Consider the following 24,846-nt stretch of genomic DNA (forward strand, 5'->3'; position numbering starts at 1 on the left):
TATTTTGTAGGCTACTGCAGTAATGTTATGGCATGAGACATGTCGAGTCATTGTTTACAAAAAAAAAAAAAATGTAATTAATTGTAGGGTTTTTATATTTCTAGAGCATGTGAATTTCACTTCGCCCAAAGCTCAACACGTGTTGTGAGTGAAAACGAAAGCGCTGTCTTCTATGGCGGACACAAACGTCCGTCACATGACCGCGCTCCAGTGCGCGCAGGCACCAGAACGCGCTCCATCAGAGCGCGAGATCACCGGGTGACGGTTACTGCGCGTGCTCTAGTCTCATCACAGAATGACAGCAGCAGGACGGATAATTGTGCGCTCCTGGTGACTCTCTATTGAACCGGACTGGGAGTCTGCAGAGTCCGAAGATGCACTTTAGGGTCTAATTTTGGACTTCATTTAGCAGTGTACCAGTGATGAATATCTGTCCCAGACGCATGGAAAACAACTTCCCTTTATGTATTTGTATGCTGCACGTTTATGAATACGATCCAATCTAAACTGAGCGACTGACAAACTTGTATCTTTGCCTCATCAAGGGAGTTCACGCAGAAATGGCTCCGTGGATCTGATCTTTATGACAGAACAGGGCAGCGCAACAGGACGCAGTTCATCGCATCTGCTTCATCACAATAGCGAGTATTTAACGCTTCGTTGCCGTTATGATGTGACTCGTTAGTGAAACTGAAGCTGCTCAGGTGAGAAGCATCGGCATCTCCGCTCCCTGTCACCTGAGATGGCCATCAACATCACCGGCTCCATGCGTGTAAGTTTAGACCATCTGTCGCTCCTGTGAATGAGCTGTGGAGCTCTAATGCACTTCACATAATCCATATTTTATTTGTGTGCGTGTGTGTGCTGTCTTGAAAGCTACTCGAACACGCTTGTGAAATGACACTCAACAAATAGAATGAACATATAACCTTAAGACAGGCAGTCGAGAGCAGGTTCAGTAAGTTTTAGTAATTTTATGTGCTTTTTATTTTATATTCTATTTCGCTTTTGTTTATTTATTTTTAGTTCTTCAGCTCGAACTTATGTCAGTTAGTTGCCAATGCATCATTTCTCTTTTTTGTTTGTTTTTCATCGAATATTCTGTTTCATTTCAGTGGACGAAAAGTTTTGCCCTAGTCTATAAGTATACAATTTAAATGATGATTACATTTAGTGTTTAAAGTGACTTTTTAGTGCATAGCATATATATTAATTAATTCATATTAATTAACCCTTATTATTGACGGATTATAGACTGTAAATAAGCACAGACATGAGTAGGTGAACCTCATGCTATCTGTGTTTGCTTTGGTTTTGTTCATGTTTAGTTTCCTTGGTTTTCATCAGTTTCTATGGTTTTTCATTGTTTAATTTGGCACACCTAGCATTCATTGTGTTGATTGGTTTGGTCTGTGTATTTAAGTTCTGTGTTTTTTTCAGTTCATTGCCTGTCTTTGTTAGATATTATTGTGTTGTTCTGTTCTAGTTTTAATAGTTCCTGTATTCAGAGTCTCTTGTTATTTTGAGTTTTTGCTGTATTAAAGAATGGCTGCACCTTTTTTCATCATTACAACAAGAGCTCCCAGGTACATTTCTATAATGTACTTAAAGTGCTCTATTTTTATGCACTAATTTTGTACTTAATATACTAAAAATTCTTCTTTAGTACTTCTTAAGATCATCTTAAGAACATCTAAGTGTACTCAACTGTGCTATTTTTGAGATACCATGAAATATGAACTAAAATATGCTTTTAATATATCTCTGTATTTAAAAAATATATTTAGCTACCACTTGTAGTACACTATGGGTTCAAATACACTATAAGTGGTATCTAAATATGTTTTGTAAATACAGATACTCTGAACTCTTTTCTGCCCTCATTTAACCTCTTGAGGATTTACTACAGTGTTGCAATTATATAATGAGCTCTGCGTGGAAAAAAATGATTTCTTTATTTAGTATTTGGATTTAAGTATAATCCTGTTGCTGGCGTAATTTAGGATAAATTACCTGGATTTACTCTTTTTGTAATCTTTGTTCCATATTAGGATGTTTCAGCAGGTTTGTCATTTGAAGTGAAGGTGGTCAGCAGCTGTTTCAGTCCTCTGTCACTTTTGTGTACATGAAACCTGTAAATATGGCTCATAATGATGGTCTTGTCAACAAATCTAGAGTTTCAAGAGAATCTCTCAGGAATAATTCAGCTGGTTTTCCTCAGGTGGTCATCAGTTTTGCAGAAAAGGCTTTGGATTTAGCATGTTTAGGGTGATGTAGAGTTTGGACTGTCTGTTGTGTTCTCTGTGATGTTCACTGTAGGAAAAATACAGGCTGAATTATACAAACCCCAATTATGAAGCGTTAGATTGGGGGGGTCTCATCTGCCAACTAATTATTTCTTTAAATTCACAGACCTCATGTTTTGTGGCTTTTTTGCCTTCTTTGTTGTATTTGAGGTCAACTATATGTAATAAATTTAAAAGAATAGCAGAGTCCACACCACACCTATAACAATAATGGCACAGAAAAACAATATCTTTTAAATCGCTTTCGAAATGATGTTTTCCATCTGATAAATGATTAAAACATTGGCGGCTAATCAGAATCCACCAGACTTTAAAGAGTTTGAGTATTTATAATGCAGCGTGCACTTATAATAAACAGGACGTTATTGTCCGTTGGTGTGGGCACTAAAAGTGTTAGTTTTGTTCATGGTGTGAACCTTTACTGCTTTATGCAGCAAAAAATCAGAGAGGCTCTCTGTCGCATCGATGTTTCAGCTTCGTCCCGGGAAGAATTAAAAATTAAACAGCTTTTCTTACAGAACTGAGCCTGTCTTGCTGTACTGTGGACGAGAAACTGCCTCAGCTGTTTTTTTGTCAGTACGGTATGTCTGAGATCTCAGACTTGTTTGTAATGTTTCAACACAAACTTTAAACTGAACTAATGGTCACAGGCAAAATTAGGCCCAGAACATACAAACTTGGAGTAGGATGTACTTGAAAAAGCTATTTTCACCCTGTAAGTGGTTAAATTCCTTAAAATTGAAAATTTAAAGTAGAAAGACTCAAAAATGTTTAAATGTAAAGCAGAACAGACTCAAAAAGTTAACTTATGCTATTAGGCATTATTTAATGATGTGGTTGATTATGATTTCACTTTTTAAACTTTAGTTAGTGTGTAATGTTGCTGTTTGAGCATAAACAACATCTGCAAAGTTACAACACTCAAAGTTCAATGCAAAGAGATATTTTCTTTTACAGAAATCGCTTTTTAAGGACTACAACAAACAGCTGGTAGGGACTACAACAAGCTTCTTCCTGGGTTGGTGACATCACAAACCCTAAAATTTATATAAACCCCGCCCCCAGGAACATGCAACAAAGAGATTTAGAGAAGAGGAAGAGTTGTTGTAGTCGAGTGTTGTTATCATGCCGTCATTTTACGCCATACTGCTTCACAAACGAGGGTCAATTCAACGCTGGATTTGCACAAAAGATGAACATGACGGCACATGCTAGTCGATGAGTTGAATCAACTCCACATCAACTACATTCATTTATCCACTATCCATTCAGAAATGTCCAGTTTCATTCTAAAAGTTGTAACTTCTTCCTGAGTCTCTCCATCAGTGTCGACTCCGGTTTGAACAATGTAAGGCTGAACACCGTTACTGACAATCCTCATTTTGGCTGCTTGAGATTCTCCAGCTTTGTTGTTGTTGAGCAACCGAAGCGTGAGCTGTTAAAGCTCCGCCCTCTTCTGGAAAGCCACCAGGAGCAGCAGCTCATTTGCATTTAAAGGGACACACACAAAAGCGGCGTGTTTTTGCTCACACCCAAATAGTGGCAAATTTGACAAGCTATAATAAATGATCTGTGGGGTATTTTGAGCTGAAACGTCACAGACACATTCTGGGGACACCAGAGACTTATATTACATCTTGTAAAAGGGGCATTATAGGTCCCCTTTAAGTTTAACTTTTTGAGTGCATCTGATGCAATACAGTAAATACCTCACTATAAATAGATTCAGGTGTGATATTGTCTATTGTGACACTAATGACGATGTGAATCAAAAACATTTTGTGTTTGCACTGAGCACATTGCACTTTTTTGGCCTCTGAATAAAAGCATTTTGTTAGAAATTTTCTATGATTATGTGTGCAAGTTTATGCCCTTGTTGGACTTGGTTGTTATTTTTTGAGCTACGCAACAAAGTATTTCCCATTTACAAACTTCTTCAGTGCTAAGATTGTTGCATTCTGAAATTTCAGAGTGCAATCTGAAATGCAGGTACATGCGGCTTTTTTTCCGCATTGTGTTTCATGCATCCAGCTATGCGCGGTATGTTTCTTCCAAGTAGATTTGTCTGCAAGGTGTTTGTGTAACTGTCCCGTTCGCTGGAGAACGATCCATCCCATGATACTTTTAGCCTGGCCCGTGTCCCCCTTCACCCCCTGCTTTTGCAGCCCATTAGATGCATTAAAGCTCGTTGCACAAAATCAATAACCTGCTGCGGGTCGTTTTCTAAAACAATTGTCCAAATGTTTTTCTTCTGTGAGGAGAGCAGAAAACAGCCCTAATGCCCTCAAGTGTCACAGCTGGTAATGCAAGCATTCCAGTTATGAGCTTTCTGTCCATTGTGACTAGAGCAAAACGCCTTCAGATGGCTTGAAGGGCCCTTATGGTGAAATTCACCAGCATCTGTTTACATAAAAGAGAACATGAGCGCCATCAAAACACAATGTGAGAAGGGGATGTTTTGACAACACTAGAAGACATTTTGACCACCTCATTTGGTAGATTTGTGCATGAAATCTTGACGCAAATGTCCTCGTCTGTAACCTCACACTAGTCTAGTGTTTATGACATGATGATGTTGTGACAAAATAGACGCCTGCTTTTTAATGTAAGGCAATTGTTTTCTGAAATGCTGTTTAAATATGCAGATAATGCATTATCTAATTAAATATGCAGTAATTTGCATATATTTCCTGAACAAAAATCTGAACATTGGATAAAGCCAGATTCAAAATTCTTGTTTGATTTTGTTGACATTTTAGAGTTTAAAGCTTTTAAAGAAGGGATTTTGTATATCTCTTTTTATCACTCCATAAATCTGGCAACAGACAGAAAACACCAGGTTTTTAGGAAAAAATAATATATAAATGAATGATAGGCCTATATGGACAAACCCCTCAGTAAAAACCTTTAGAATATAGATAGAAATAAAACTGTAAAATTTGGTGTATCTAAGTGTTTCTGAAGTGGAGAAAAAACTCAAGGAGTCTTGCCTTAAAGGGACAGTTCACCCAAAAATGAAAATTGTGTCATCATTTACTCACCCTCAAGTAGTTCCAAACCTGTATGAATGTCTTTGTTGACAAAGGATGATATTTGGAAAATTTGTCAGTAACCAAACAGATCTCTCCCTCATTTACTACCATGGTATTTATTTTTCCTACTATGGTAGTAAATAGGGGGCGAGATCTGTTAGGTGCGACATAAAGGGGAGTAAATGACAGAATTGTAATTTTGGGGTGAATTACAACTTTAAAAAAATCTCAGTAGTGACTATAAATCAACCAAAAAGTTAAAGCATCATTTAAAACAAATATTCATCATGAACTGGGTCAGAGATGATGTAAATCTAATCAGCTTTTCTTTTAATAGAATTTAGTGAATTATTATCCCTTCCTGTTCTGCAGTAAATCCTGACAAAGTCCAGAAATATACAGACAGTTTTTCAGTGAGTGATCCATCATTAGGACTAAATGTGAAAAACCATTAAAATATTTAGGATAGGCACTATACACACAGGAAGTGATGTCAGTATAGATGCTGTACACACAGGAAGTGATGTCAGGTCACCGCACCCCCTCATTGTTTCACCCCGATGTTGTATTCACTAGCTATGTTTCCATCCGCATTTTTTTTGTGCACATTTTACGTAACATATTAAAACATGCATAAAAAGATTTTAAAATGCAATCAATTGAAGTGGATATTGTTTTTATTCGGTAAGCTAACATTTGCATAAAATATTATGGGAACCACAACTTTTTTATTATTATATTACAGATAATTTGCAAGTTTCACAGGATGTGTTCCCTTGTACACATGGGGTGGAAACAGTTTAGTTGCAAATATAATAGAGATATTCCAATTTTTCTCACAGGTTTTGCAATATAGGTACTGTCTGCAATCCTGTTTATCCACAGATTCCAGAACTTTCTAAAAAGAGCTCAACATAAAATAAATTAGGGAAAAGCTTACTCTATGGCTATTTTTGAGTCTTTGCTGTGCTCACAGTTTAATGTTTAAAGCACATGACATCCTCAAGAGTTATATCAGGAAGGAATTCGGGAAAACAGACACAGAGAGCCAATTATGAGCAATTAATCTGCAGATGTTTTCTACACTAAAAAAGAACTGTTGGTTTAACTTAAAAAAGTAAGTTACCTGGTTGCCTAAAAAATTTGAGTTCATTCACATTCAAAATTTGAATTAATACAATGAAGACGATTGGTTTAATCAACAGAAACTCAAAATATTATATTATCTGAACCACATTAATTATTGATGTTGATTTGACAAAAGAAAAAAATGTTGTGATAACAAATCATGAAAATTATTTTTTACATTGTATTTGTAATATATGTTTGAGGAGCTGTGTTTTTGTGTATAGCCCCAGTTTAAATTATTTTACACATTAACTTATAGTTTTCTCATATTGATGTCCTTGGTTTTTCTTTTAAAGGATTAGTTCACTTTCAAATTAAAATTTCCTGATAATTTACTCAATTTACACCCCCCCCCCCATGTCATCCAAGATGTTCATGTCTTTCTTTCTTCAGTTGAAAAGAAATTAAGGTTTTTGATGAAACATTCCAGGATTTTTCTCCTTATAGTGGACTTCAATGGAGCCCAAACGGCTGAAGGTCAAATTTACAGTTTCAGTGCAGCTTCAAAGGGCTTTAAACGATACCAGACGAGGAATACGGGTCTTATCTAGAGAAACCATCCCTCATTTTCTAAATAATAATAATAATAATAATAATTGTACTTTTTATCCATAAATGCCCATCTTGAACTAGCTCTCTTCTTCTTCTCTATTTGAATTCCAGCAGTGTAGACACTACTAAGTGTATTACTGCCCTCCACAGGTCAAAGTTTGAACTAATTGTTATATACGTGCACTAGCATATTGTACATGACAATTTAGTTCAAACTTTGACCTGTGGAGGGCAGTAATACACTTAGCAGTGTTTACACTGCTGGAAATAGAGAAGAAGAAGAAGAGAGCTAGTTCAAGATGAGCATTTATGGTTAAAAAGTATAAAATTAAACAATTTTTTATTTTTATTTTTTTTAGAAAATGACTGATGGTTTCTCTAGATAAGACCCTTATTCCTCGTCTGGGATCGCTGTAAACTGTAATTTTGACCTTCAACCATTTGGGCTCAATTGAAGTCCACTATAAGGAGAAAAATCCTGGAATGTTTTCATCAAAAACCTTCATTTCTTTTTGACTGAAGAAAAAGAAAAACATGAACATCTTGGATGACATGGGGGTGAGTAAATTATCAGGAAAATTTAATTTGAAAGTGAACTAATCCTTTAACTCATTTACTTTTGCACATAGTGATGCTGTAATTTTTGCTTGTTTACATTGATTTTGACCTTTACACACAGTTACGTGGGTGGACATCTAAAATTATTTTAAACTGCTGTTGTAGCAAATGATTTGGGTACAGCAAGATTTTTTAAGGTATTTTTTCTAGTTATTATTTTTCTAAATTTAATTGAATTTAACAGTGTAATGTGCTATACTTCATTTAAAATGTAAAAAAACTGCATTTTTGTAACTCTTGTATAATTCTTACACAAGCCGGTTCTATAACCTCATTAGCTGAGTCACTAATCTGCAGGACTATTTAAGTCCACAGTATGTATATTTGCAAAAATGGAAGATGTCTGTTAGATGGGTAACGGTGGCCGCACAAAGATTATTCATTCTGAAGTGACTCTTAAAGTGACTCTCACACAGCTGAATAATACATCCGTGTGTGGCAGAGATTCATCTGAAATGTCAGTGTGATTTCACAGACAGTCGTGATTGTGTCTGATTGCTTCCTGAACGCTGATAGTCCGTGTCAGAGATGAGATGAGAGCTAAAATCCAGTAGAGTTCAGGACTGAGATCTTAAAACTCTAGAGATGATTGGAGATGTGTGCTCAAACGTAACATCAAAATTGTCAAAATTAAAATAATTAAAAGGTTTGAAGCTTCATGAGCTTAGACAGACACACATCTGTATTGATCTGCGTTTCCAAGCTCATGAATTGAATGATAGTGTTTCCTCACAAACTTGATCTCTGTCTCCTGGAGTCTGTGTAAACAGAGCTGCATGACTGTTAAAGAAAACACACAGCGACTGCTGTAAGAAGTGCTTCAGAAGTGCATTAATCAGCATTGAGGGTGATTTGGTTTGTTTTCTGAGATCCATTCACAAGATTTTTGTCTGTCTCAGGAGTCTTGCAGCAGCATGAATCCCTCTGCTAATTCAATTTTTATTAGTGCTCATTTTTTTCTGCCAAAGCACTAAGAGATCAGTCCACTCAAAGCTCACTAATGACTTCCTGTCTCTCTCTCTCTCTCTCTCTCTCTGTCTCATGCACATAAGCGTCTGCGCGCGGGTCTGTCATTGATCAGATGTGGAGATGTTTAGAGCGCTCTGGTGTAGTTTTCACTCAGTGTCAGTGAGACAGAGACTTGTGGACTGGTAATCGCTCAGATCTCTTGAAATATGATCTCACGCAAAAAACCCAAGATACGTGATATAATAAACAGTAAAATAAACACTGATATTTGATATAGGTATGTAAGTCACTTCTGCTCATCAAGGCTGTATTTATTTGATCAAAATACAGCAAAACAGTAATACTGTGAAAAATTTTACATTTTAAAAATAATAGCAGCAAACACAGTTACTACTTATTAAACCTTCATAGACATGCTCTACATGCTGCGTCTCTTAATAATTTAATAGTGATGTTAGAGATGTCTTCAGGAATCTGTTCAATAATGTGACAGTTTCATACATATAAAACTCTGATGTGTGTCTGTGTGGTCCTGGTTATTCCCTAAGTTATGAGGACCAAATGTCCCCAAATGACCACTTTTTTTGGTCCGAATGCGGAAACAAGCTTATAAATCATACAGAATGATCTTTTTTTGAAAATCTAAAATAGCAGAAAGTTTTTTGTGGTAGGTAGGTTTAGGGGTACACTGTTAGACTTTGTATTGTATTTTTGCGGTAACTTACTGTAAAATTACAGCAAAGTCTAACAGTGTAGGGTTAATATAAAAGTTTGTACAGTATAAAAACCATTACATCTATGGAATTTCCCCATTAAACATGGAAATCCAACATTGTGTGTTTGTGTGCTTGTTTATATGATTCATGAGGACACAAATTTGTATAATGACATGGGTATTACACTGGTATTACAACATAAACATGGTTTATGATGGCACTATAAGTCCTTGTAATTAAAATGGCTTAAAAACATACTAAACAATGTTTTATTAAAAAAGTGTAAAAATGCAGAAAGTTTTCTGTGATGGGTAGGGGTAGTGTAGATGGATAATATATACAGCTTGTACAGTACAAAAACCATTACGCCTATGGAATGTGTGTGTTTGTGTGTGTTCTCAAACTCAATCTGCTAAACTAAAGACCCACTTTAGTTCTTCTGTAAGTTTGTTATGCAACTAAAAAATGTCTCACAGGCATGATTGAACTCTTGCTAACATACAGTAAGGCCATTAGAGCAGAGATAAGCCAAAACACACGCTCAGTGTTTCCAGTGCTCTAGTTTATGTTCACACACACACACGCACACATGCTAGCTGATGTAACTGGGGATAATGATCATGTTTATCAGGCCGCCACTCAGAATCATTTATAATCTGCTTTCAATCTCCATTAATATCTGTTGGACATTTATTTATATATTTCTGTGAGTTCCCTGTTGTGTGTGAAGATGACCATCATATAGAAGCATTTAAAGCCTGGACCACACCAGCCCGACTTTTAAAGAACTAATGGCGATGAAAACCAATGGTGTTTCTTCATTTTAAGCAGCTCATGTTGGTATGAAAATATTCACATTTTGTAACATAACATTAGACCAGCCTTCTGTCTGTGCCGTCTTGACTTACTTGCTCTCTTTTATCACTTTCACTTTAATTTTCATTTCATTCTATAAACTGAACATCCAATTAGAGTTCCCACTCTCACAAACAGACCAACGCTGATTCAACATGCTGAATAGGCCAAACTGCTGCCATCGTGAACCCGACGAAAGCCAACATGTGGAAAAAACTGCAAAGACTAGCCAAAAAGATGCTCGCCGAAGGCCCAACATTGTCTTGGTGTGTCCCAGCCTTAAGAGCTGCAGCAGTATAACAGAATGCATGCATATATATATATATATATATATATATATATATATATATATATATATATACACACACTATATTGCCAGAAGTATTGGGACACCCCTCTAAATCATTGAATTCAGGTGTTCCAATCACTTCCATGGCCACAGGTGTATAAAATCAAGCACCTAGGCATGCTGACTGCTTCTACAAACATTTGTGAAAGAATGGGTCGCTCTCAGGAGCTCAGTGAATTCAAGCATGGTACCGTGAGAGGTTGACACCTGTGCAATAAGTCCATTCATGAAATTTCCTCACTACTAATTATTCCACGGTCAACTGTTAGTGGTATCATAACAAAGTGGAAGCAATTGGGAACAACAGCAACTCTGCCACGAAGTGGTAGGCCACGTAAAATCACAGAGCGGGGTCAGCGCATGCTGAGGCGCACAGTGCTCAGAAGTCGCCAATGACTCAATATCTACAGACCTCTAAACTTTGTGTGGCCTTCAGATTAGCTCAGGAACAGCGCATAGAGAGCTTCATGGAAAGGGTTTCCATGGCCGAGCAGCTGCATTCAAGCCTTACATCACCAAGTGCAATGCAAAGCGTCGGATGCAGTGATGTAAAGCACGCCGCCACTGGACTCTAGAGCAGTGGAGATGTGTTCTCTGGAGTGACCAATCACGCTTCTCTGTCTGCCAATCCGATGGATGAGTCTGAGTTTGGCAGTTGCCAGGAGAACGGTACTTGCTTGACTGCATTGTGCTAAGTGTAAAGTTTGGTGGAGGGGGGGATTATGGTGTGGGGTTGTTTTTCAGGGGTTGGGCTTGACCCCTTAGTTCCAGTGAAAGGAACTCTTAATGCTTCAGCATACCAAGACATTTTGGACAATTTCATGCTCCCAACTTTGTGGGAACAGTTTGGGGATGGCACCTACCTGTTCCAACATGACTGTGCACCAGTGCACAAAGCAATGTCCGTAAAGACATGGATGAGTGAGTTTGGTGTGGAGGAACTTGAGTCCTGACCTCAACCCAACAGAAAATCTTTGGGATGAATTAGAGTGGAGACTGTGAGCCAGGCCTTCTCGTCCAACATCAGTGTCTGACCTCACAAATGTGCTTCTTGAAGAACGGTCAAAAATTCCCATAAAGACACTCCTAAACCTTGTGGAAAGCCTTCCCAGAAGAGTTGAAGCTGTTAGAGCTGCAAAGGGTGGGCCAACTCCATATTAAACCCTACGGATTAAGAATGGGATGTCATTAAAGTTCATGTGCACGTAAAGGCAGGCGTCCCAAAACTTTTGGCAATATAGTGTGTATAGTTTTTGGTACAGTTTCACAAATAAAGAGTAGTATAACTAAAAGCCCTAGACCCCATACTGTTCAGGCGGATCTGTGGTAAGACTAAAAAGATTGATTAAGAGGATCTGAGGGTACAAGCAAGAACATAAATTTGAAGAAGATCAGAGAAATATGAAGGAGCAAGATTATTAAGAGCCTTGTAGGTAAGGAGCAAGATTTTGCAATCAATTCGAAATTTCACCGGAAACCAGTGCAAGTGTTGAAGAACAGGAGAAATGTGCTCTATGGGAGAGGTTCTAGAAAGAATTTGTGCAGCTGAATTCTGGACAGTTTACAGGTATGTAGAGTAGAAAACGTGGCTTCAAAAAGATAGAGCGCTATCAAGGACGACACCCAGACTTTTAACCTGCATGGATGAAAAAACTATGGACTGGTCAACAGTCACAGAGAAGCTATCAGATTTTGCTAGAGTAGATTTTGTACCTACCAGGAGAATCTCAGTTTTACCACTATTGAATTTAAGGAAATTAAATGAAAACCAGTTTTTAATTTCAGCTAAACAGCTGAACAGATCAAGCGGAGGAAAGAGGTATGGAAGACAGGTAAAGCTTGGCATAGCAGTGGAAATGAATATTGTACATCCTAAAAATATGTCCAAGGGACAGTAAATAAATAATAAATAAGACTGAGCCTTGGGAAACACCAGCGGTAACTTGCGATGGCTTAGATAGATAGTTTTTGAGTTGTACGAATTGAGTGAGATAAGATACGATTTAAACAAAGACAGACCGGTGCCCATAACTCCAGGCCAGCCTGTCTAGGAGGATGATATTAATATTAATAGAATAGAACTTTAAAGAAATATTTAGAATTATAATGGAAGTTTAAAAGAATATTTTCCAAAAAAAAAAAAAAAAAAAGCAGTTTCTAAGGTGTTCTAAGTGGTTGCTAAGGCATTGTTAGGGTGTGGTTGCTTGGGTGTTTTTGGTGGTAGCTAGGCAGTTGGTAGGTGTTACAGGTGGTTGCTAGGGCATTGCTAGGGTGGTCGGGTGGTTTCTAAGGCATTGCTGTATGGCTGCTAGGCAGTTCCAGGGTGTTCTTGTGGCTGCTAGACAGTTGATAGGTGTTATAGATGGTTGACAGGGCATTGCTAGGTGGTATCTAAAGAATTGTTATATAGTTGCTACGCATTTGATAAGGTATTCTTATGGTTGCTATGTGTTACAGATTATTGCTATGGCATTGCTTGGGTGCCCCATGTCTTTCACTCAGATATTAAAGCTCAATTTTGTGAGGTAGCTGTAGTTCTGGGTAACACTTTAGTTTACAGTGTCCTTGTTATTCAGATTACTCTAATAATAACTATAAATTATGCATAATTACATGCAACTAACCCTGAACCAAACTTCAAATCTTAATACTAACCCTGTAGTAAGTACAAGTAGTTAATTAATATTACTCAGTACTTAAATGTATAATTACACTGTAACAAGAACACCTCAAAATAAAGTGTAACCTAGTTCTGTAATAATTTTCTTTTGTTAAACTTTTTTAGTTTTACAGAAACAAATAATAATATAGTTAAAAATATAGTGAGGTGTTAAATTGTTTGAATAGATGTTTTTTAACACCATGTACCTTAGTGGCTTTGCTTCACTCGACGTGTGACTCAGAGATGTGAACTTGTCATTCAGGTTTTGTGTGAAATGTTGTCTGTAAACAGAGTTTTACCCTGTCAGTCTGAGTTGTGGGCGGGGCGTAACGCGTGGGATGGAGTTGTGGGCGGGGCTTCGGGAGTGGGGTTGAGTTGTGGGCGGGGTGTCATTGGTGGGGTGGGGCATCAAGGGCAAGTCTTATAGACCCTGTGAAACAACACAGGAAGGTTTCCACTGTCATTTAGGAATGTAGTCGCTCTGTTTAACCTGGTCAAATTTGGACCTGAGATGAAAGATGAATGACGTTACAGTACTGATCATAAATCAGATCATGTTTAGATTCAGAACATACACCATTCTTTCTTTAGACTAGCTTGATACAGTAATAACTCACTTCTCTGCTTTGCATCACTAGATCTTGTGGCCCGAACCATCTGAGGACAGCAGAGATCACGAGTCCTGTGCCTTTATATGGACAAACACACAATTTAAGAACATTATTCTTTCTTGTTTATTCTAGAAACCCAATTTTAGTTGCTGTTAAGCCTTACAGAGCATTTAAGTCAATGTTGCACTTGTGTAAATGTGTGTGTTTTTTTTTTTTTTTTTTTGGACAGTTTCATTTCCTCTTTGGCAATCACAATAGTTCACGAATGCCACACACATGTAATGGTGCCTCACTGAAATGCTCGTCTCTGAACCGGAAGTTGGTTGAGAGATTTCAAAAGCGATCCATCCACGTGCCATTGTATAAGTGTGTGTGTGTGTGTGTGTGTGTGTGTTTCTGTTCAAATGGCAAACGTCTCTCTGGTGTGTTGCGTTGAGATGAACAGGAAGCTGTTGCTGTCGTTCTCTCTCTGAGCGGAAGCTGATGCTGTTTATGGTGTCAAAGGTTTTGATAGCAGACCGAACAGCGTTTCATCAGAGAGCGGGAGAGGAGCGGAGGCGATGGATAGTGAAGGAGATGTGGGAGATTGTTCTCTGGAGGACTTTCCTTCCAGCCCCGTGGAGAACGAACATGTGGTAGGATCTCAATGTCACCGTTCTTCAGTCAGGCCCAAAACTCACCTTTATGTCGTTCCAAACCTGTATGACTTTCTTTTTCTGTGAAACAGAAGAGAAGGTATTTTGAAGAACGTTGGGGTTATTTTAGTATCATTAATATACTATTGTAGTATTTATTAGAATTTTAAATGTTTTAGTTTTAGTAACTTTCCATTATATGCTAATTTTAGTTTGATTTAGCAATTTTGTTGTGTGTTTTTGTTACTTTTAGTAGTTTTTATTAAGAACAAATTAAGCTTTTATGGCAACACTTTACTTTAAGGTTCCAACTATACTAGTTAACATGAACTAACAATAATAAAATACCTCTAAAGCTTTTATTAATCTTAGTTTGCTGATTTGGTAACACTTTCCAATAAGGTTCATTAGTTAATATATTAACTAAAATGAACTAACCATCAGCAACACATTTGTTACTGTATTTGTTCATCTTTGTTAACATTAGTTAATGAAAATAAGTTGTTCATTGTTCATGTTTGTTCACGGTGCATTAACTAATGTAACAAAATTTTAATAATGTATTAGTAGTTGTTGAAATTAACATTAACAAAGATTAATAAATGCTGTAGAAGTGCAGTTCATTATTAGTTCATGTTAACTAATGAAACTTGTTGTAAATTTCAACATTTACTAATACATTATTAAAATCAAACTTTACATTTGTTAATATTATTAAACGAAAACAGTTGTATTTTTATTAACTAAAGTTCACAGAGATTAATAAATACTGTAACAAATGCATTAACTGATGCTAACATATGGATCCTTGTTGTAAATTGTTACCATTTTTATTCATTATTTTACTATTTTATTTAAATTACACTGCCATCAAAAAGTTTGGAAACGCCCTAGAAAAGTGGGGTTTGGACAAAATTGGCTTTTAAATTTGTGATAATTTTGCACTGACATTGGACAACACAAACTACAAAAACATATTTTATTACTTAAACAGTTTATACATAGAAAAAACGTAATTTTTCGATTCATCAAATATCCACCATTAGCAGCTTTCTGACCAAAACTGGGTTCTGATTGATTCACTGTAATCTAAACTTAATTGGCAATCAGTTGTTGAAGCTACAAACCTTGGCCAAGTTTAAACCAGTAACCAGGCATCACAGCTGGCACAGCTTTGACATGTGTATATTGCTATTATTATGTAATCAAAATCAAAATTATTATTGCTGGTCTTCAATGATAATTTCAAGTTACTGTAATGTATTTGCACCAAAAAATGATAAGGATTTATGCTGATATCGTCCAAAACCACACTTTTCCAGGGGTGTTTCCAAACTTTTAGAGGGCAGTGTAAATAGAAATTTAAATTGTTGCCTTGGTAGCTGAAATAAAATCTTTAAGTTTCCTTTTATATTTTATTTCAATTAACTTGTTTAAATAACTAGTTTCTTAGTTTTAGTTAACAGTTACCACACTGGTCCAAACATCGTTGTACCCCATTGACTTGACATTGAAAAACAAATTTATCCAAATATCTTAAGTCATACACGTTTGAAACGTAAATGATTTTATATTTTCAGCTGAACTACCCCTTCAAGGCCTGAACTAAACCCTCGTGAGCTAATGATGACGATGTTTAATAGGTGTCATGTTTTGTTTCTGATGTTTCTGTGATTGTAGTGAAACTAACGCAGCTCCGAGCTTTTAGTTTCAACCCATCCTGCTTCCGTGATGTGACGTGTTTCTGAGTAAACTGGATATGCAGTGAGATAAAATGAGGACGGGGCCTGAATTGATTGGATAGTGAAAGCGTCTCTGTGTGAAGCTGTTTGATGAATAAGAGGGATTGGTGAAGTCAGTCAAAAAGGAAAGTCATTTTTAGACCGTTTCCTTTCGAGAGAAAAAAAAATGTGCACTGCATGAATCATTCGCAAGCGAGCATGAGATGTGTATTTAAAAACATGATTCATTTATAATTCCTTTTGAGAGAAATAAAGACCCAAATGTACAGTATACACTGTTGGATTTACTTTGAAATCTCAAGAAATTGCTTGTAAATTTCACAAATAATTACAAAGAATCGACAATTAACACACTGAAATGTGGATTTTCTCATTTGATGAAGATCTCTGACTTTGCAGACTTTGATTTCTTGGCAAGTTTGCGACACTGTTGAGATCTGATCTGAAACTCTAGAGGAGACAGATTTCTTGGGTCTTCTATGAAAGGAGAAACCATTTCAGAGAAACAATAGAGACTTTAAAGAGATTTCATTGAGATTCCTCTTTCCTACAGGTTGTTGTGATGTTTTATGTGTGCTGCTTTTCCTGTGTGTTTTTTTCTTGTGTGCTCACAGCAGAACTTCCTTATTGAGTCACAATGTTCATGTGCGCCTGTTTGCTCTAAAATATAATGTAGCTGAATGCTTCTGTGGCGTCTTGAGTTTGGTACCTGCTCTATTTACACTGTCAGGCGTGTGTTTAGTCTTTAAATGTCTGGGTGAAGTGTTATATTTCAGCTCGGGGATGTTTGACTGCAGTTCAGCTCAGTCTCTTGTGTCAGTATCTGACAACAAACACAAAAGGCAAAAGAGAAGTTCTGCAAGTTGACGATCAGTTTACAGTTTATATCCATGATTATAAAGTTTCTCTTGATGTTTTTGACTTCCTCTGCATGAGCGCTGAACCGCAGAGCTGCCCTTTGCTTCTGCTGACTCATTTCAGATCATTGACAAACAAAAGTGATAGAATAGATTGAATTACAGACTACATTTTAGCTTGTTGTACTTAATTGACTATCCTCTGTAGAGCTGTTTTGTTCTACTTGTACTTGATGATATACTAGAAATCGGAAAGCTGCTTTGAAGCCATTTGTATTGTATAAAGTGCTATATAAATAATAAAAAAAGATAATATTAAAAGCTCAGACTTCATATGCATGCACTTAAAATCACAGATTTTAGACCCTTGATCAAATGAATGATCTTCACACCCAGAAACCAGTCTGGTCTGTCGGTTTGAGACATCCGTTTGCTTGGTCTAAGAACAGGTGGCGTGTTTCTGTCCTGCTGGGGTGGAGTTATTTATGGTCGTACTGAATCAATCTACAGCAGAGCACCATCACTGACCCCGGTCAATGAAGTCTCTTCATTTTGGTCTAATAAGCAATCAAAGTGCACTGTTTTATATCAGTCCACCAGGAAAAACAATGTTTTGTTTACTGCTACTGTGAGTTTGCGAGATTTAAGTCATTAATATGTGTTTTTTTGACAAGTAAACTAGATAATCACAAGCAGAACTGTTTATTCCACTTTGTTTTGAAAGTCATTTGAAATCATTGTTATAATTGGATGGAAATTCAGATTATGAAGACAGTCTGTCGTTCTGTCTGTTGTTCTATCATTTTGTCGTTCTATCTGACGGTCGTTCTGTCTGTTCTGTCATTCTGTCTCTCGTTCTGTCCATCATTCTATCTATCATTCTGTCTGTTGAAAAAAAAATCATAATTGATAATTATTCCCTTGAAATTGTAATTGCGATTATTAATTACAATTTACATTAAATGCTGTTTTGAATAGCTTTATTGTTTGAAGCAACTGCATGCCATATTTATATATAAAAATACAACCCGAATTCTGGAAATGTTGGGACATTTTGGGATAAATGTTTTTTTAAATTTGAATAAAATGAAAACTAAAAGACTTTCAAATCACATAAGCCAATATTTTATTCACAATAGAACATAGATAACATAACAAATGTTTAAATTGAGAAATTTTACAGTTTTATGCACAAAATTAGCTCATTTCAAATTTGATGCCTGCTACAGGTCTCAAAATAGTTGGGATGGGGGCATGTTTACCATGGTGTAGCATCTCCTCTTCTTTTCAAAACAGTTTGAAGACGTCTGGGCATCGAGGATATGAGTTTCTGGAGTTTTGGTGTTGGATTTGGTTCCATTCTTGCCTGATATAGGTTTTCAGCTGCTGAAGAGTTTGTGGTCGTCTTTCGTTTAATGATGCACCAAATGTTCTCTATGGCCGCATTTACACTGCAAGTCTTAATGCACAGATCCGATCTTTGACCATATCCGATTTTTTTGGACGACGTGCTTACATTTCTTTTAAAAGTGACCTGTATCGGATGTCTCCTTTTTACACTGCACTTGGCGAAACGTACCAAAAATAGCCTATATGACATCACAAATCAATTTTCATGGTACATTGAGTTTAATTTATTGACATGAATTCATATAGAAACCCTTTTAATGTAATAGTTACATCCCTACATAAAAATAATACAAATTCTTCACGACAGTATACGTACGCAGCTCCGCTGGAAGCGTGCGAGTTGAATAATACTCAGGTACGGGTAGATATTCACAGCTTCATGGGTTCGAATCCGCCATCCTATACTATTTTTTTTTTTTTTTTTTATCATTAAAACCAATGCATTCATCAGTGATTGTATATCAAGGGCAGTTGCAAGTTTGTGTGCTTTTTATTTTGTGGTTTCAATGGAACGAATAGTTAGAGTCTCCACAACGTGACTGAAGCGCGCGTCTGTGCACGAGCCGTCGTCACCGACAACAGCGGCAACGAGCACTCAGTGTGATTTCAAGAGCAACACATTTCAACGTCAGATCGCCTTTTATTTAACACAAACAAATGAAATTAATAATCTGCCATTCAACTAGAGATGCTCCGTTTGTTATAGGTATGTCTGTACCGCGAAATGTTAAAAAACACTCACTTTTTCAATGATGCAGGAGTCGCATTTACAGGGGAATATCCGATCTGTCCGCTTACACTGCAGGCGCAAACGCACGTATCCGATTCGTATCTGATTTATAACCACATATGAATGAGGCCTGAAACCGATCTGTGAAAATCGGAATCCATGCGCTTTTTTCCTGCTTACATGGTCGTGACTCATATCTGTGCCACATGGGAGGAAAAAATCGGAATTGGGTCACTTGAACCGTGCAGTGTGAATGGGGCCTATAGGTGAAAGATCTGTACTGCAGGCAGGCCAATTCAGCACCAAGACTCTTCTACGATGAAGCCATGCTGTTGTAGCTGCAGTATGTGGTTTTGCATTGTCCTGCTGAAATACACAAGGCCTTCCCTGAAATAGATGTCGTCTGGAGGGGAGCATATGTTTATATATAAAGGTATATATACCTTTCAGCATTCATAGTTCCTTCCAAAACATGCAAGCTGCCCATACCGTATGCACTTGTGCACTCCATACCATCAGAGATGCTGGATTTTGAACTGAACGCTGATGAGACGCTGGAAGGTCTCCCTCCTTTTTAGCCTGGAGGACATGGCGTCTGTGATTTCAAACAAGAATGTCAAATTTCGAAGTTTCTGGAAGTATTCCTGGGCACATTTAGTAATGTCATTGACACAATCATGCCAATGAGTGATTCAGTGTCATCTGAGGGCCCAAAGAAAACAGGCATCCAATAAAGGTCTTCGGCCTTGTCCCTTACAATGAGATTGTGTCAAAGCAGCTTTACAGTGATAACTGGTACATAATTTGGCTGCACAGCAGCTCTTAAAGAATAGTGTCAATGCAGGCAGATCAAAGCACTGTTGAATAAATGTCAAGAATACTGTTGAATATCAAATGTCAAGTCAAATGTAAAGTGTCCCCAACTAAGCAAGCCAAAGGCGACAGCGGCAAGGAACCCAAACTCCAACAGGTGACATCAGGTGGCAAACAAGTGGCAAATAGGTGTTAAAATGGAGAAAAAACCTTGGGAGAAACCGGGCTTAGTCGGGGGGCCAGTTCTCCTCTGGCGAACAGTGCTTTGTTACGAATCAGGTTGCTATCATAAGTCTGATAGGATCACAACATTCAAAGTATTTATTTCAGTTCCATCCAGTTGAGGATCATATTCATCATGCCGGTATGGACGGTTTGTTGAAGAGCTGTGCTACTGGTTGTCGTGTTGATGAGGCCTTCACAATGGATGATCTAGTTGACTTTCACAGCTCTGCCCATCTTTACTCTGCCTCTCTAAGACATCCCTTTTATATCTAATCATGTTATAGGCCTGATATAAATTAACTTAATTAGTTGCTAGATGTTCTCCCAGCTGAATATTTTCAAAATGTCTTGCTTTTTCAGCCATTTCTTGCCCCCGTGCCAACTTTTTTGAGAGCTTCAAATTTGAAATGATCTCATTTAGTGGAAAAAAGTGGAAAAATTTCTCAGTTTAAACATTTGTTATGTTATCTGTGTTATATTGTGAATAAAATAATGGCTCAAGTGATTGGAAGTCTTTTAGTTTTCATTTTATTGAAGTTTAAAAAACATCCCAACATTTCTGGAATTCAGGTTGTAAAAACATGTTGAAAACACTGCTTTTATTGCTTTTCTATAGCATTAAGCCTCAATGTCAACTGTACATTGGTTTGGTTTCTTCTTTAAATTAAACAAGTAAACATGTGCATGTAATAATAGGGGCTTTCGCGCCATGTTTTTCTAGGAACTAGTTATAGGAACTAGCCACCAGGGTGGTTCCCCGAGAACTAATGTTCCACTAGGGTCATTTTCCTGGTTTCATTCGCACCACCAGTAGGAACTCTGAAAACTCCCAAAAGAAAATCCTGAACTTCCCACTCGTATTTACCACATTGTGGTGGCGTTCATGTGCATTAAGCTCATAAATATGATCTTTCCGACATGACTCGCGCCTTTGAATGATTACGAAATCATGGCATCCGTGATTGTAATGGTGATTATAAATTTGATTAATTGTGCAGCCCTAGTCTTTCTTTCTGTCTGTCGTTTTATCTATCATTCTGTCGTTCTCTGTCTGTATGTCGTTTTATCTATCTATCTGACTATCTATCTATCCATCCATCAATCTATCTGTCTGTCTATCTATCCTGCACTGACCCTTGACAACCTCTTTCTCGTAGGATTCAGATGGTTTGTCCGTCCTGGAGCAGCTGGGTCTGGACCAGAACTCAGATTTCTCAGACTCCAGCGTGCAGCAGCGGTTGGACGAGCAGCGCGAGAGGATCCGGAGGGAGATCCGGAAAGAGCTGAAGATAAAAGCGGGTGCAGAAAACCTGCGGCGGGCCACAACTGACAAACGTAATGCCCATCAGGTGGAGAGCCAATTACGCAGCTCCAGCCGCAAGCTGGACTCGCTCCACACTCAGCTGCAAGAGCTGGACGCCCACATCGTGATCAAGGGTCACGATGACAGCAAAGGTCAGGGGTCACCATTATTATCTAACCTTTAAATGCCCAGTGCTCCAGTTTTATCAAAGCACTATGTTATTTCACTGGGAATGTTTAAAAATTATGAGTTTAGTGTAAAATTAATCATTATAATTGAGTGAATATGAATCTTCATGGATGATGTGATTGGTTGTGAACATACTGCAAACTGTACATATTTAATCCTGTAAGACCATGACCCCAATTGAATGTTTGACCCTGTCTTTGACCCCCAGATGACCTTCAGACTGTCGGAATACCAAGTCGCTCCTCAGCCAATCAGGACAGGATTAAGGCTTTGGAGCGACAGCTCAACATCGAACTGAAGGTCAAACAGGGGGCAGAGAACATGATCCCCATCTATGCCAATGGGGTTACCAAGGTAAAGAACATCCATTCAGCCATCTTTCTGTCTATCTGTCTGTCTATCTATCTGACTCTCTATCTCATCTGTCCATCTCTCGGTCCTCCAGGATAAGAAGCTGCTTCAGTCGGCTCAGCAGATGCTGCAGGACAGTAAGACGAAAATCGACATCATCCGTATGCAGATCCGTAAAGCCATGCAGGCCACCGAACACATAGACGACACACAAGGTACTTTATCTGTTAGTGCTACAAACATATTCTGTCTCATTTCTCACTCAGAGAATTGAGCGTTTACACACTTAACATCATCACAGAGATCCTTTGACATTACTTTTCTCTGTTTGACTCTATGGAAGAAGTCTTACTTAGACTTCATCAGCATTAGCATTGTCCACACTGCAGCTCAGGTTCCCTTAAAGGAACACGCCACTATTTTTGGAAAATAGGCTCATTTTCCAACTCCCCTAGAGTTAAAGAGTTGAGTTTTACCATTTTCGAATCCATTCAGCCGATCTCCGGGTCTGGTGGTACCACTGTTAGCATAGCTTAGCATAGTTCATTGAATCTGATTAGACCGTTAGCATCTCGTTTAAAAATGACCAAAGAGTTTCAATATTTTTCCTATTTAAAACTTGACTCTTCTGTAGTTACATTGTGTACAAAGACTGACGGAAAAAGAAAAGTTGTGATTTTCTAGGCCGATATGGCTAGGAACTATACTCTCATTCTGGCGTAATAATCAAGGAACTTTGCTGTCGTACCATGGGTGCAGCAGGCGCAATCATATTATGCAGTGCCTGAAAATCAGTCAACATAACCAACGTGGTTATTTTAAATAGGAAAAGTTTTAAATAGGAAAAATATTGAAACTCTTTGGCCATTTTTGAGCGAGATGCTAACGGTCTAATCAGATTCAATGAACTATGCTAAGCTATGCTAACAGAACCAGAGATCGGCTGAATGGATTCGAAAACGGTAAAACTCAACTCTTTAACTGTAGGGGAGTTGGAAAATGAGCCTATTTTCAAAAATAGTGGCATGTACCTTTAATAGTGGTGTTGTGATCTAAGACAACTAATATGATTTCCATCCTCACAAATTGCAAGTATAATATTTCAAATAGGGTGAGGACATGAACTCATGGAATGTTTGGCATACCAGGAATGGTGCAGTTGTGGATGTTTGTGTGAAATGGTTGGTTCATAAACAGAACTGCCTGACTGCTGTCTTTTCATCAGACAGTCTAATTCTGGCGAGTGACACAAGCGTCTGTCTTTCCTGACTGCTGTTTGTCTGTATAAAAGTCAGAGCGTCTCCGAGACATCAACATTAATACATTAACATGCTCAACATTGTTAAAGGAATAGTTCACAAAATCAAAAATGTTTTATTTCAATCCTGTACAACTTTCTCGAATGGAGCACAAATAGATACATTGTGAGGAATGTTTAAACTCATCTATACATGACTGATAGTGATGACAACGTTGCCCTGAGGCAACAAAAAGAGAAACTGAATTTCTGAACATACAAAATAAATAAAAAATTCATAAAACCTGACAAAAGGCTTCTCTACACCTTCATACACACACATATATTTTTTATGTACAGTTCATGTCGTTTTAACTAAGATTACTAAAGCGAATAATTTTGCCTTCTTCTCACACCATGTGCTCCTGTGACCATGTGTCAGAACAGGACGTCCCACCTTTAAATGGTGCGATATTGACTCCAACACCTTACTGGACTGTTCTGTTCTGCTGATCAATTATGACAATATATTATTCATATTGTAATGTATTGTAACTCTTGTAACAACTTAGGTTTTTTTTTTTTTTTTTTTTTTATCTTTCTAATCTGAACTTGAATGAGCAGCAAAAGCAAAGCACATGCATTTCAAAATAAGAGTCCCGCTGTATTTTGGCCTGTTCATTAATCAAAGTCATATGTATATCAATTCCCTTGTTTGTTATTTGGTTACACCGGAGGTCGGCAACCCGCGGCTCTAGAGCCGCATGCGGCTCTTTAGCGCCCCCCTAGTGGCTCCCTGGAGCTTTTTCAAAAATGTATTAAAATGGAAAAAATATATATTTTTTGTTTTCATATGGTTTATGTAGGAGGACAAACATGACACAAACATTCTTAACGTTTTTCAATGCTGTAAAAATGTGTATAATAAATATTAAATTTCAACATTTCTGTCAACGAAGATTTGCGTCATAGCCATCGACGTCACTTTCCCGCCGAAAGCGCGCTCCCTCAGCTGGACTGATTGGCAAAAGAACCTGCTGCGTGACTGGATTTAATAGAGGAAACTGCGAAAACGCGAGTAAAAACAAACGAATTACACTAAAGGTTGGACTCGAAAGTGTTTCTTACAACTTGTCAAATAAACCTAATCCATGGATATTGACATGTAGCCAGGAGTCGTGTTTCCTGACATTTATATGTGCCTGATTTGACGCCGAGGAAATACATAAAGCAAATCTGCCTGTGAATATTTTATATAACTACAATATAGGTAACTTAGGTTTAAATCTGCGTAATTACTTAACGTTATATCAATGTTATATATCGTCATATTGTCCATCCCTAAAACATATAGTTTTATAGTATAGTTTTTGTCAGTGTTTATTTTAAAACGCACAATTATGCAGAATATAAGATGGAAAATATTTAATAGATGATTTGTCAACATAATATATAACAATACAATATATATGGAATGATTTTACCTCAAAATCCAACAATTTGACACAAAATGATAACTGCAAATCCATGTTTCTCTGCTGGAGTCCAGCTGTTTC

General features: G+C 37.5%; 1 protein-coding gene across 3 annotated transcripts in view; it reads left to right on the top strand.

The window, feature by feature from the left end:
• Positions 1–251: 251 nt before the first annotated feature.
• Positions 252–24,846, top strand: part of pkn1b (protein kinase N1b) — a 44,031-nt gene continuing 19,436 nt past the window's right edge. The window contains exons 1-4 of one of the 3 annotated variants that reach the window (XM_048193940.1): positions 252–772; positions 21,368–21,665; positions 21,911–22,056; positions 22,148–22,268. In XM_048193940.1, coding sequence (XP_048049897.1) covers positions 743–772; positions 21,368–21,665; positions 21,911–22,056; positions 22,148–22,268 — 595 coding nt within the window. In that variant the 5' untranslated portion in view covers positions 252–742. Of the gene's footprint in view, positions 773–14,095; positions 14,434–21,367; positions 21,666–21,910; positions 22,057–22,147; positions 22,269–24,846 lie in introns of those variants that run through there. The other 2 variants (XM_048193930.1, XM_048193921.1) reach the window with 2 other exon arrangements.

Source organism: Megalobrama amblycephala, linkage group LG1 (assembly GCF_018812025.1).
Source record: "Megalobrama amblycephala isolate DHTTF-2021 linkage group LG1, ASM1881202v1, whole genome shotgun sequence".
NCBI lineage: Eukaryota > Metazoa > Chordata > Actinopteri > Cypriniformes > Xenocyprididae > Megalobrama > Megalobrama amblycephala.